General features: G+C 41.1%; 1 protein-coding gene across 3 annotated transcripts; it reads right to left on the bottom strand.

The window, feature by feature from the left end:
* Window positions 1-251: 251 nt before the first annotated feature.
* Window positions 252-12182, bottom strand: LOC103447140 (U11/U12 small nuclear ribonucleoprotein 59 kDa protein). 3 transcript variants are annotated; one of them, XR_011582766.1, is made up of 9 exons: window positions 11495-11816; window positions 11070-11394; window positions 10896-10979; window positions 10754-10819; window positions 10595-10667; window positions 9918-10306; window positions 9714-9754; window positions 9366-9506; window positions 252-664 (listed from the first exon to the last, which is right to left on the bottom strand). XR_011582766.1 is itself a non-coding variant. In XM_029105674.2 (8 exons), exons 1-8 carry the CDS (start codon window positions 11647-11649, stop codon window positions 9428-9430), a joined length of 1212 nt encoding a protein of 403 aa, XP_028961507.1. In that variant the 5' UTR covers window positions 11650-12182; the 3' UTR covers window positions 9139-9427. The 3 variants fall into 3 exon arrangements, 2 of the variants coding, with proteins under 2 accessions (XP_028961507.1, XP_070680834.1); XM_029105674.2 differs by lacking the exon at window positions 252-664 and having other exon boundaries at window positions 9139-9506; window positions 11495-12182; XM_070824733.1 differs by lacking the exon at window positions 252-664 and having other exon boundaries at window positions 9139-9506; window positions 11070-11390; window positions 11495-12159.
* Window positions 12183-12218: the final 36 nt, after the last annotated feature.

Genomic DNA, 12218 nt, shown 5'->3' with positions numbered 1-12218 from the left:
GCCATGGCCACGACGGTTCTTTCGTCGTTTATAGCTGCTAGAATAGGTCGCATGCGCTTCAGGCGCGACGTTCGTACCATTAGGTCGAGCTTGATGATTCTTCATCAAGAGCTGGTTCTGCTTTTTAGCGAGAAGTAAAACAGAGATCAAATCCGAAAACTTGGTGAATTTATGTGCCCTATATTGTTGCTGTAGGACAATATTTGTGGCATGGAAGGTCGAATAGGTCTTATCCAGGAGATCTGATTCGGTTAGTTTCACTTTGCAGAATTTCAATAGAGAACGTATTCTACAAACTTCAGAGTTGTATTCATTCACGGACTTAAAGTCCTGGAAGCGAAGATGCTGCCAGTCGTGTCTTGCTTCAGGCAAGTATATGTCTTTCTGGTGATCGAAACGGTCGGCCAGAGCAAGCCAGATGGTACGTGGGTCCTCCTCAGTGAGATACTCAGTTTGCAGTGCATCATAAATGTGTCTTCGGATGAAGATCATTGCAGTAGCCTTCTGAGCTTCGTCAACAGGTTTGTCGGCAATAGGTGCCTCGATGGTGGCTCTAATACCCTTTGCAGTGAAATGGAGCTTCACATCTTGAACCCATTTCAAATAGTTTCTTCCAGAGACTTCTAGAGCGGAGAAATCAAGCTTGTTCAAGTTCGACATGTCCCTAAAACGGAGGGAGAAAACGTGATTAGTCATATGGTAAGCCATAGACATATATCGTAGAACATACAGGTTCTTTAGACATGTATTGGTTTAATTTATGCATGAAAACTACGGGTTTCATGTGGTATGTTTTGAATGAAAACTTCGGGTTTCAAAGGCACTAAATTTGAAACTACAGGTTCAATTTAGCTTTATGAACAATTAGTTCATAATGAGAGGTTCCTGCAAGAAACACAGAATGCAATATACTAACTAATTGTAGTGGATTTGAGTTGTCTTCGGAAACTCAAGTGTGAGAGCTTTGTTACTACGAAAGTATGTGACGGTTCAAAGTATAAAAATAAATTATTGAATCGTTAATGTCCAAAAGTGATCTTTAGGTCAATAATTTTGGATTCATTATCAGATTAATGGACTGCATATCACTTTTAATTAATTCAATAAATCAGGCCATACGAGGTCGATTGTAGAAGCAAAATAATATTAACATACGGGTTAAATTATTTTAGAATGCTAAAATAATAGCATTTGGTCGAAAAATATGCCCCAAAAAATAATTTGGGCATGGGTGGGTGTCTTAAGCATAAGACACGGCCCGAAAAAAAACTTGGGTGGTGGCTGCAGGCCACGGGGTGCAAGAAATCCCCCAGTCGTAGCTGGGTTGTCGTTTGGGCCGAATGAGGGTGCTCAGGACAAGGCCCAGCAGCAGCTGGCCTTGTGGGTGATGCACGGGAAGACAAAACAAACCCAGCCCGTGGGCTGGCATGTGTGTGCGAAACAAGAACCCAAAAAGCAAAGCTTGCCGTGGGTTTGGTATGGGTCCAAGAAAGCTGCAGGCTTTCCACAGAGAAAGAACTAGGGTTGTAGGCCTATTCCAATCAATCAAGCCGAAGGCCTGGGGGTCCAAGTAGGTGCAGCAAAGCCCAGGGGGCTGCTGCCCAGTTTGTGCCGCAAGGATGGTGTCCAACTTTCCCAAAATTTTCGAAATTGTAAGGGTTCTACAAACCCTAATATGCTTCTAATTTAATTTTATGCTTTGACTCACAAATTCCACATAACAATTTAATTGTGCGATGCATGAAACAAATATATATATTGACAAATATATGAACATATACAATATATATATCGAAAGGGAAATATAAACATAGAGGGGTTCATGCATCATGAGGAATGTTTTCATGCTTCGTGGACATTTCAAATATCTTCTTTTATTTTAAGCGTACATGATTAGCAGAAAACGAATAAGCCTTTGAATGTGGTGGATGATAGCCTCCTCCAACGATGCGTCAATTTCTTAGCTTCTGGGAAGAGTGTGCTGATAACGTGTTGTAAGTCTATTTGATTGGGTGATCTAGGGTTAGAGAGAGAGAGGTGTGGCAAGCTTTAGGGAGAACAGAGATTGATTTAATTGTGAGGTGTATTTGATTCACCCCATTGTGTCTTTATTTATAGTAGTAGGAAGGGTAAAACCTTTCCCTTTAGGATTACAACATTTAATATGTAATCTAGTCCTAATAGGAATATAAGATACATTCCTAGATTCCCTAGGATTTACACAATCACACTCATATTCTAAATATGACTACAACAGATAACTATTTCATTTTCAATTTTTATTTTTACTTTTTCAAAATCTGAAACTTAATCTTATTTAGTAACCACTTTTAGTTTTTTATAGAAAAATGAAAACTAAAAACTCAAGGCCAAATTTTGAAAATTAAAAAAAAAAAAATCAATTTTAAGATTTTTGAAAACAAAAAATAATTACCAAACAAATTGGTTTCCAAAAAAGTGAAAGCTGAAAATCAAAAACAAAAACTGAATAGCTATCAAACGAGCTTTAAATGTTATAAAATACTTGTGATTATTTGTAGGTGTTTGCTTACAACAAGTTTTTAAGGAAAAAAAAAATTAACAACACTAATAAAATAACAATCTACGAAAATTCTATAATGCAGCGGTAAATAAGATGCAACTCATCGTTGTATTGGTTGACTGGATTTTGACAGTCTCAATCTTACTATTCAAACATTTGGGGCATCCTATGTACCAGTAAAAATACACGTAAGCTTTTATCCTCCCTTCTCTGCTTTATTTATCTTATTCAAGTTGAATTGAATTGAATTTGTGGTCTCAAATTGAATTGAATACATTGTTTGCTTATTCAGACTGAGGAAACTTGTTTTGAAAAAAAAAATACAACAACAACAACAAAGCCTTTTCCCACTAAGTGGGGTCGGCTATATGAATCCTAGAACGCCATTGCGCTCGGTTTTGTGTCATGCCCTCCATTAGATCCAAGTACTCTAAGTCTTTTCTTAGAGTCTCTTCCAAAGTTTTCCTAGGTCTTCCTCTACCCCTTCGGCCCTGAACCTCTGTCCCGTAGTCACATCTTCGAACCGGAGCGTCAGTCGGCCTTCTTTGCACATGTCCAAATCACCAGAGCCGATTTTCTCTCATCTTTCCTACAATTTCGGCTACTCCTACTTTACCTCGGATATCCTCATTCCCAATCTTATCCTTTCTCGTGTGCCCACACATCCCACGAAGCATCCTCATCTCCGCTACACCCATTTTGTGTACGTGTTGATGCTTCACCACCCAACATTTTCTGCCATACAACATCGCTGGCCTTATTGCCGTCCTATAAAATTTTCCCTTGAGCTTCAGTGGCCTACGACGGTCACACAACACGCCGGATGCACTCTTTCCATCCAGCTCGTATTCTATGGTTGAGATCTCCATCTAATTCTCCGTTCTCTTGCAAGATAGATCCTAGGTAACGAAAACGGTCGCTTTTTGTGATCTTCGCTAGATTGCTCCGGTCATTAATGTGGATAAGTATATAAATGGATAGAGATAGGAAAGCAAACACAAGATGTACGTGGTTCACCCAGATTGGCTACGTCCACGGAATAGAAGAGTTCTCATTAATTGTGAAGGGTTTACACAAGTACATAGGTTCAAGCTCTCCTTTAGTGAGTACGAGTGAATGATTTAGTACAAATGACATTAGGAAATATTGTGGGAGAATGATCTCGTAATCACGAAACTTCTAAGTATCGGAGTGTGGTGTCGTCTTGACTTGCCTTATCTGTCTCATAGGTAGATGTGGCATCTTCTCTGGAAGTACTCTTCCTCCATCCAGGGGTGGTATCTTTAACTGGTGGAGATGCACAAGGTAATGTATCAATTTCACTTGAAGCTTACTTGTAGTTTCAGGCTTGGTCAAGCGCGATACAAACCATGTAGTAGGAGTTCCCCAAGTCGCCGAGCTAGGGGGTCTGCTGAAAGAGGTGACAGACAAGGTAAGCAATCAGAGCTCCGACTGATTGTTCACCTTCTCCCCATCTTGCAGCAGCATGAAGGATAAAGAGAAGAAAAATGAGAAGAGATGATATGAGATACTTTTGCTTTTGAAGAAGTAACTTTCCACAGGCTTATTCTTGAACTGAGCTGGAGGGTTTTCTGGTTTCCTCCAGAGTATAAGGTCGACTGAAGAATTTGAGGGTCAAAACAAGTCCATCAAATCTAGAGTACGTTCCACCCTGCTGATATGGGATACTTTTGCTTTTGACAGAGTAATGGATGTATCGGCACGTGTGCTGTTACGCTTGTCTCCACATGCTTCCTTGTATCCTTCGCACTTGCCCTATCTGTTCCTCAAGCAGATGCGGAATCTTCCCTGGAAACATAAGATGATGAAGATGAGTACTTGAGAGCAATGCCAGGTAAGTAATCAGGTAAGGGGTTCCAGGCAGTCAGTTCCTGGCTGGAAGCTTGATTCCAAGTGCTGACTGATTGCTCTCTTTCTCCTTGTCTTGCAGGTAAAAACAAGGCCAAAAGAAAAAACAGGGAAAAAGCATGATATGGGATACTCTTGCTTTTAACCCTGATGATATGAGATATTCTTGCTCTAGTATAGCTTGTTTGCAGAGGTATTATCGGGGGGAAAGAAAGCTGAATATTTCGAAAGGCTTTGTTGGGAGTGCCCTCTCAGATATGATGAAGGGTTGAGCATTTTTGCAGGTATGCCTGTCCGTTGGGGATGGAGGTCGACATATATAGGAGTCTCCCTAACAACAAGTAGTAATGCTATTCCTTTACCCTGCTTGGTCATAGCACGGTAGTGGGAGCTGCCAGTTTCACATGTTTTAACTCTGTCAGAGCACTTTGAAAAAGTGGTCTGTGGTATCTGGCTCTCGAGATTCGGAGAACGATGCCTCTTCGATTTTTGAGAAAGCAATCATGCTGGGGGTCTGACTCTCGAGATTCGGAGAGCAGTGTCTCTTCGATTTTTGAGGAAGTAATCATGTTGGGAGTCTGGCTCTCGAGATTCGGAAGGCGGTGCCTCTTCGATTTTGGAGCAAGCAATCTTGTTGGGAGTGTTGTCTCGAATGTGAGTAAAGGTTGGACATGTTTGCTAGTCTACCTTGCCACGAAGCACAAAGGTTGACATACAGGGACTTTCCAATTATCCAGCAATGGTACTGTTCCTTTACCCTCTCTTCGATTTTGAGAAAGTAGTCATGTTGGGAGTCTGGCTCTCGAGATTCGGAGGAAGGTGCCTCTTCGATTTTGGAGCAAGCAATCTTGTTGGGACTGTTTTCTCGAATGTGAGTAAAGGTTGGGCATGTTTGCTAGTCTACCTTGCCACGAAGCACAGAGGTTGACACACAGGGACTTTCCAATTATCCAGCAGTGGTACTGTTCCTTTACCCTTGTGGGTAATAATATGGTAGCTAGACCTTCAAAATTTATGTGTCTAAACTTTGTTAGTGCTGTTTCTTTGCTATTCTTTTACCTTTCTTGGTCAGAGCGATGTAGTGGGAGCTGCAAGCTTCACGTGCTCAACTTTGGCAGAGAACTTTGGCAAAGTGATCTGTGGTACCCATGAGTTATTGTTGCGTGTGGGAAGTGGGTGATTGAACAGTAAGATTCATGTGCTTTCTACTTCACCAGAAGTCTTCGACAGAATGCCCATAATTTCTGCAAAGCTGAGTGTGCTTGTGACAGGTGCTAACAAGGCTAGAAAAGTAGGTGCCTCTTCGATTTCTGAGATCGGCCCTCGTGGTCTCTGAGCAGCCCAGCTTTTGAGAAAGCGAGCGCCTCTTCGATTGATTCGGAGAACGGTGCCTCACCGATTTTTGAGAAAGCAATCATGCTGGGGGTCTGGCTCTCGAGATTCGGGGAGCAGTGTCTCTTCGATTTTTGAGAAAGTAATCATGTTGGGAGAGTGGCTCTCGAGATTCGGAGGGCGGTGCCTCTTCGATTTTGGAGCAAGCAATCTTGTTGGGAGTGTTTTCTCGAATGTGAGTAAAGGTTGGGCATGTTTGCTAGTCTACCTTGCCACAAAGCACAGAGGTTGACACACAGGGACTTTCCAATTATCCAGCAATGGTACTGTTCCTTTACCCTCTCTTCGATTTTTAAGAAAGTAGTCATGTTGGGAGTCTGGCTCTTTAGATTCGGAGGACGGTGCCTCTTCGATTTTGGAGCAAGCAATCTTATTGGGAGTGTTTTCTCGAATGTGAGTAAAGGTTGGGCATGTTTGCTAGTCTACCTTGCCACGAAGCACAGAGGTTGACATACATGGACTTTCCAATTATCCAGCAGTGGTACTGTTCCTTTACCCTTGTGGGTAATAATATGGTAGCTAGACCTTCAAAATTTATGGGTCTAAACTTTGTTAGTGCTGTTTCTTTGCTATTCTTTTACCCTTCTTGGTCAGAGCGATGTAGTGGGAGCTGCAAGCTTCACGTGCTCAACTTTGGCTGAGAACTTTGGCAAAGTTATCTGTGGTACCCATGAGCTATTGTTGCGTGTGGGAAGTGGGTGATTGAACAGTAAGATTCATGTGTTTTCTACTTCCCCAGAAGTCTTTGACAGAATGCCCATAATTTCCGCAAAGCTGAGTGTGCGTGTGACAGGTGCTGACAAGGCTGGGAAAGTAGGTGCCTCTTCGATTTCTGAGATCGGCCCTCGTGGTCTCTAGGGAGCCCAGCTTTTGAGAAAGCGAGCGCCTCTTCGATTTCTGAGATCGGCCTTCGTGGTCTTTGAGCAGCCCAACTTTTGAGAAAGCAAACGGCTCTTCGATTTCTGAGATCAACCCTCGTGATCTCTAAGCAGCCCAACTTTTGAGAAAGCAAACGCCTCTTCGATTTCTGAGCAGGCGCCTCTTTGATTTCTGAAGCTCCGTCGAGTGCAGATTTTTATAGAGGCTGGCATTAAGTTCCAAAGCACACTTGAATCTCCACCAGTAGAAGCTTCATTCTTGCACTTCTAAGATCTTGATTTGTCCGACCTCTTCTCTCTTCAACACCTTTGAAAATGTCTGGCCCCTCCAACCGTCGTTTTGACTTGAACCTTGTTGAAGAGGCAGCCCCGCCTTCTCCAGACAACATATGGCGCCCATCCTTCGTCTCCCCAACTGGTCATCTTACCGTTGGGGATTCCGTGATGAAGAATGATATGACCGCTGCGGTGGTGGCCAGGAACCTTCTCACTCCCAAAGATAACAGACTACTTTCCAAACGGTCTGATGAGTTAGCTGTTAAGGATTCGCTGGCTCTCAGTGTTCAGTGTGCAGGTTCTGTGTCTAATATGGCCCAACGCCTATTTGCTCGAACCCGCCAAGTTGAATCATTGGCGGCTGAAGTGATGAGTCTCAAACAGGAGATTAGAGGGCTCAAGCATGAGAATAAACAGTTGCACCGGCTCGCACATGACTATGCTACAAACATGAAGAGGAAGCTTGACCAAATGAAGGAAACTGATGGTCAGGTTTTACTTGATCATCAGAGATTTGTGGGTTTGTTCCAAAGGCATTTATTGCCTTCGTCTTCTGGGGCTGTACCGCGTAATGAAGCTCCAAATGATCAACCTCTGATGCCTCCTCCTTCTAGGGTTCTGTCCAGTACTAAGGCTCCAAATGATCCCCCTTCGGTGCCTTCTCTTTCTGGGGCTCTACCGACTGCTGAGACTTCTCCTAAGCAACCTTTGTGAAGGCTCCCTCTTGTGTGTTTATTTTGACTCATGTATATGTACATATTTGTAGCTTATTGGGGATATCAATAAATAAGCTTTCCTTCATTTCAACGTATTGTGTTAAATACACCAAAGCCTTCTTCGCTAAGTTCTTTGAATTTTCTTTTGTTGAAGCTTGTATGTTGAAGCTTTCTGAGTGGAGCATGTAGGTTGGGGTAGTGTTCCCTTAATTTCCCGAGTGAGGAAAACTTCTTGGTTGGAGACTTGGAAAATCCAAGTCACTGAGTGGGATCGGCTATATGAATCTTAGAACGCCATTGTGCTCGATCCTGTGTCATGTCCTTCGTTAGATCCAAGTACTGCCAAAAATTTGGTAGGAATTTATAACGCACCACAAAGTAGCACACAATAATCCTATTAATTTTCCTTATTAACACTAAGATTTGTCAATTGTAGCATATGAAAATAAGGGTCTTTCCCGCAGAAGATTGTTTTATCCAAATACTTAAAAATGTCACAAAAACAGGGTGGTTGTCTCCACTGACCAGCCACCGAACAATAATGATTAAACTAACTTACACTTATCCAAATGCAACAAAATTTTATACACATAAACTAGACACACAGTACGACAGTCTCACAAATTTTTGGGATTTTTGGAGTTGATTTGCTATTTAAATTAAATCGTACAAAAACAGTAAAGAAACAGATTTTAAATAATACCAATAGATTTTAATTCACAAGTTAAGAAAAATGAGTTAGGGGAATTGTTATCCACCACCAAATAATCATGCAAACATGTTATGTTTCATTAAAATTCCTTTTATTTCCGGATGAAGATGCTCAAGTTGGCTCAATTTTAGAACTCAACCTATTACTCTTTCTTACGTAGTATGTTAAGAGAATGACGTTTTCAACTTAACTTAGTCCCTAGCATGCAATCTAGAATGGCGTGTTCATAGATTTAACAAGTAGAAATCATTAAGAATAAAAAGAGTTTGAGTCATCACAAGGCATCGTAAGTACTGGCGTTGTCTTACTTATCCTAGAAATCGTTTCACATGTTAACCACAATTAACAAGTGCTACTCTAGAACATATGTAGGTCCTCATTCAACAAGGGCAGGCACACATATATTCATAGCATTAAAATCCTAGATATGCTCACTATGTATGCATCCATAGAAACACATAAAGAATTTATCAATGACATAAGTAGTGAAACAATTTTCATCCTTTCATAAAAGTCATTCAAACAAAATATCACAACATACTTACAATCATATTCGGGGCTTCAAAACAGCCCCTAACTACTAAAAATTAGTTACACATCATTATCAAATTAAACCAAAAGTAAAATATAAGTTTGGAAAGATTTAACCGAGAGAGAGAACAGAGATCTGTGCACTTGGCAGAGTGCGGGGAAAAGAAAAGGAAGCAGCAAAGCTGCCTTACATGAGCGCCAGCACAGAAGCAACACTCATCGTTTCATAAAGAATGCCAGGATCGATTGTGCGTGGAGCTGATATTGGCCGTTGATGCTTTGCAGGAATCCACAAGAAATTAAAGGTTAAGACCAACCTATAAGCGCGACTGATCCTAACACTACTTTCGCATATTGGTCACATGGCATCACCATTCCCATTATATCAGCCCATATTACAAGTGAACAGCAAAGACAAAATAATCAAGAAAATGGACAAGGAGAAAAACCTGAAGCCAAGTTTAACGAACTTATTCAGCAAAATCTGCAACTCGCTGATTCACCTGTGGAATCATTTAGGCTGCACCAGGTAGGATGCCCATATATCATCTGCAGGTGGCGGGGGTTGAACCCAATGTCCTGGTATGCGGCTGCACCAAGTTTATCCGAATCACAAACTTCATTCTCAAAATCAAGCTATTTATTGGGCATAAATAATGTTGGAGAGACCATACAATGTGTGATGCAACGGATAGCAGATTCAAAACTTGACAAGAAGAAAAAAACTTCCAAAGATTAATCATATGGCGCCTCGTGTTAAAGTGAGAAATGGGTAGCAAGAAAGAATTGGTGCTCACCTTCCTCCTGGTCTTATATAGGCATCCCATGTTCTTCTCACCTGTATGCGATATAATCTCCATTATGATCCGAGCCAGTTAAGCAAACAAATTTGATGTCGAAAAAATTATAAGTGGCCCCTGAATAGGCAATCCTAGATACTGCATGAATTCATTTGGAGGCGTGAAATATACAAAACTCTTTGTACTGGTGCTTCAAGTTACCTCAATAAGCGTGCCCATATCGGTGTTGCTGCCATGATAGTAGTGATAAAATTCAATAGGTAAGTTTACCACAGCATCATAAGCTCCGCTATGTCCTTCTCCCTGCGAAACTTGTTTCCCGTAATCCTTGTTAGTGACTGAAGTAGAGGTCCCTGCATTAGTGCTTGGAGTTGTCTGGTCTTTACTCTCCTTTGTCTCGTCTCTATCGCTGCTTTCATCCTTGGAGTCAGGTCTGACATTCTCGGTTATTTTCCTGGACTGCTCAACAGTTGCTATGGCATCCTTAGCAGCGTCCATATCAGCTGCCAAGATAACTTGTTGCTCCTCTTCCTCAACTGCAGCCCGTACTTTTTCAAGAAATTTATCATCCTCCTCTGGGAGAAAATGACCTACATAGATAAATATGCAGAGATACGAGTTACAGAAATACAGTGAGACAATGATGATGATAATGCACGTGTTAAAAATATTTGGTTGTAATTGGATGTATATATATACACTAACAAAGATGCACATAACAAGACACACAGCATCAATATAAACACATCGAAAAACATAGTGTCACAGGCACCTTTGATGATGATGCATAATAACAGAACTTCATTACTAACATATCTACCTACACAATACAAGACACAATGGCAGTCCGAAATAGAAAAACTAAAAATACAGCAAACCTTGTTTCTTCAATTTTTCGATCCTGATGGAACGCAACTGTTGCAATTTCTCTACAATCAATACCGTCTCAAGCTGAAATGTAATCAATTGTATTTGTTTAAAACCCAAAGGGCAGAACATTACACAACACGAAAATTCAAGTCGAACATGATTATCACCTCGGATTCTAGTCTCTTTCTCTCTTCTTTTGCTTTAAGCTTTGCAATTTTCTTCATATCCTCCATCTGAAAACCCACAAGCCATGCCTCCATTACTAATAAACAGAAGTTAAGATTGCCTGAAGTAAAAAGGAGCTCAAACCTTGCGTTTGGCAATATCTTTGGCAATTTCCCTAGCTCTCCACTCATCAGCTTCTCGATCAGCTTCCTCGAACCTCTCACGCTCCTAAACACCATCATACCAAATCCAATGTAAGTAATATAAATCAAAACAACTTTTGACATCCCAAATCGAAATTCAAACACAACAGTCTACCTCTGCAATCATTTCCGCAATGCGCTTCCTCTTCGCTTTCCTCCACCGTTTATTCCTCTTCGTCTTGCGCATCTTATTTGCTAACCGCACCACCGCAGACTTCTCCTCCCACGGACACATTTCATGCGTGATCATTCTAAACGGTTCCAGCTCAACTTGCAGTTTCGCCATCAAAGCATTCGCAGCTTCCAGTGAGAGCGTCACTTGAGACTCCACATTTACCCTCCTTTCTTTCAAATACTCCGAAAACCCACCAACGGAAGCTTCACCATCGTCGGACCCTTTACCGTCTTTGATCAATTGCAGCATCTGAAGCTCTTTCTGCCTACAACAATTCATTCAAATCGCAATTCAAAAATTAACAGAAGTTGCAGAAAGTTCAGAAGCAAAATTGAATTGGAATTTTCAATAGTTCGATTTCGTACATTGCTTTTGCGAGACTCAGAGTGTCCTGCAAGTTCTTGAGCCGATCACGGACGTTCGTGGTTTCCCAGAAGGAGCTCGACATTGGCGGGTTGGGCGGCACCACCGGAGGCCACGGAGGGTGGGGCGCCTGCGGTTGGTACGGAATTGGGTTCATGGCTATAGAAGTTGGCCGAGAAGGAAACCCTAGAGATTGAAACTGGGGACTGATTACGAAACACCCTACCGAACGGGAGGCGAAGATTTAACCAGTTCGCGCCGTAGAGTATAGACTACAAAACGGTGCCGAGCTGCTGGGCGATTAAAAATTGTAATAAACATTATGTTTCAAAGATATAAAATATCGAAAATTAATATTATTTACATAAAGAAAGATTACGAATTCAATTTGGAAGGAGATGAGTAGTGAAATTAAGGAGTGTAGTCAATTTGAATTTTATAAAATTTTAATAGGTTATTTTTAAAATGATAAATTTTAAAGAATTTTAATAAAATTTATAGACTTATATGGATTTTGATAGACTTATATGAATTTTTTACTCGCTCCCTATTGATATTGAAATTAAACAAAACATTTTCTTGATTTGGAAACCTGAAAATCGACCTCATATCTTAATTTTGAGTTTTGTTGACATTCCGACGGAAATAGCTTGCCGGAATGAAAACCGAAACCCTAACTGCTTAACACTTGAAATCGTAGAAATCGATTGAGGGTTTCAAGGTTTC

Source organism: Malus domestica, chromosome 07, assembly GCF_042453785.1.
Source record: "Malus domestica chromosome 07, GDT2T_hap1".
Classification (NCBI taxonomy): domain Eukaryota; kingdom Viridiplantae; phylum Streptophyta; class Magnoliopsida; order Rosales; family Rosaceae; genus Malus; species Malus domestica.
This window is presented reverse-complemented; position numbering and strand designations above follow the sequence as displayed.

Excerpts from the sequence above, each read along its gene's own strand:
- LOC103447140 (XM_029105674.2), bottom strand. The coding sequence starts at position 11,649 with ATGAACCCAATTCCGTACCAACCGCAGGCGCCCCACCCTCCGTGGCCT. Across the intron at positions 10,668-10,753 it reads GAAAGAGACTAGAATCCGAG|CTTGAGACGGTATTGATTGT; the intron begins GTGATAATCATG and ends ATTACATTTCAG. Across the intron at positions 9,507-9,713 it reads TATATAAGACCAGGAGGAAG|CCGCATACCAGGACATTGGG; the intron begins GTGAGCACCAAT and ends AACTTGGTGCAG.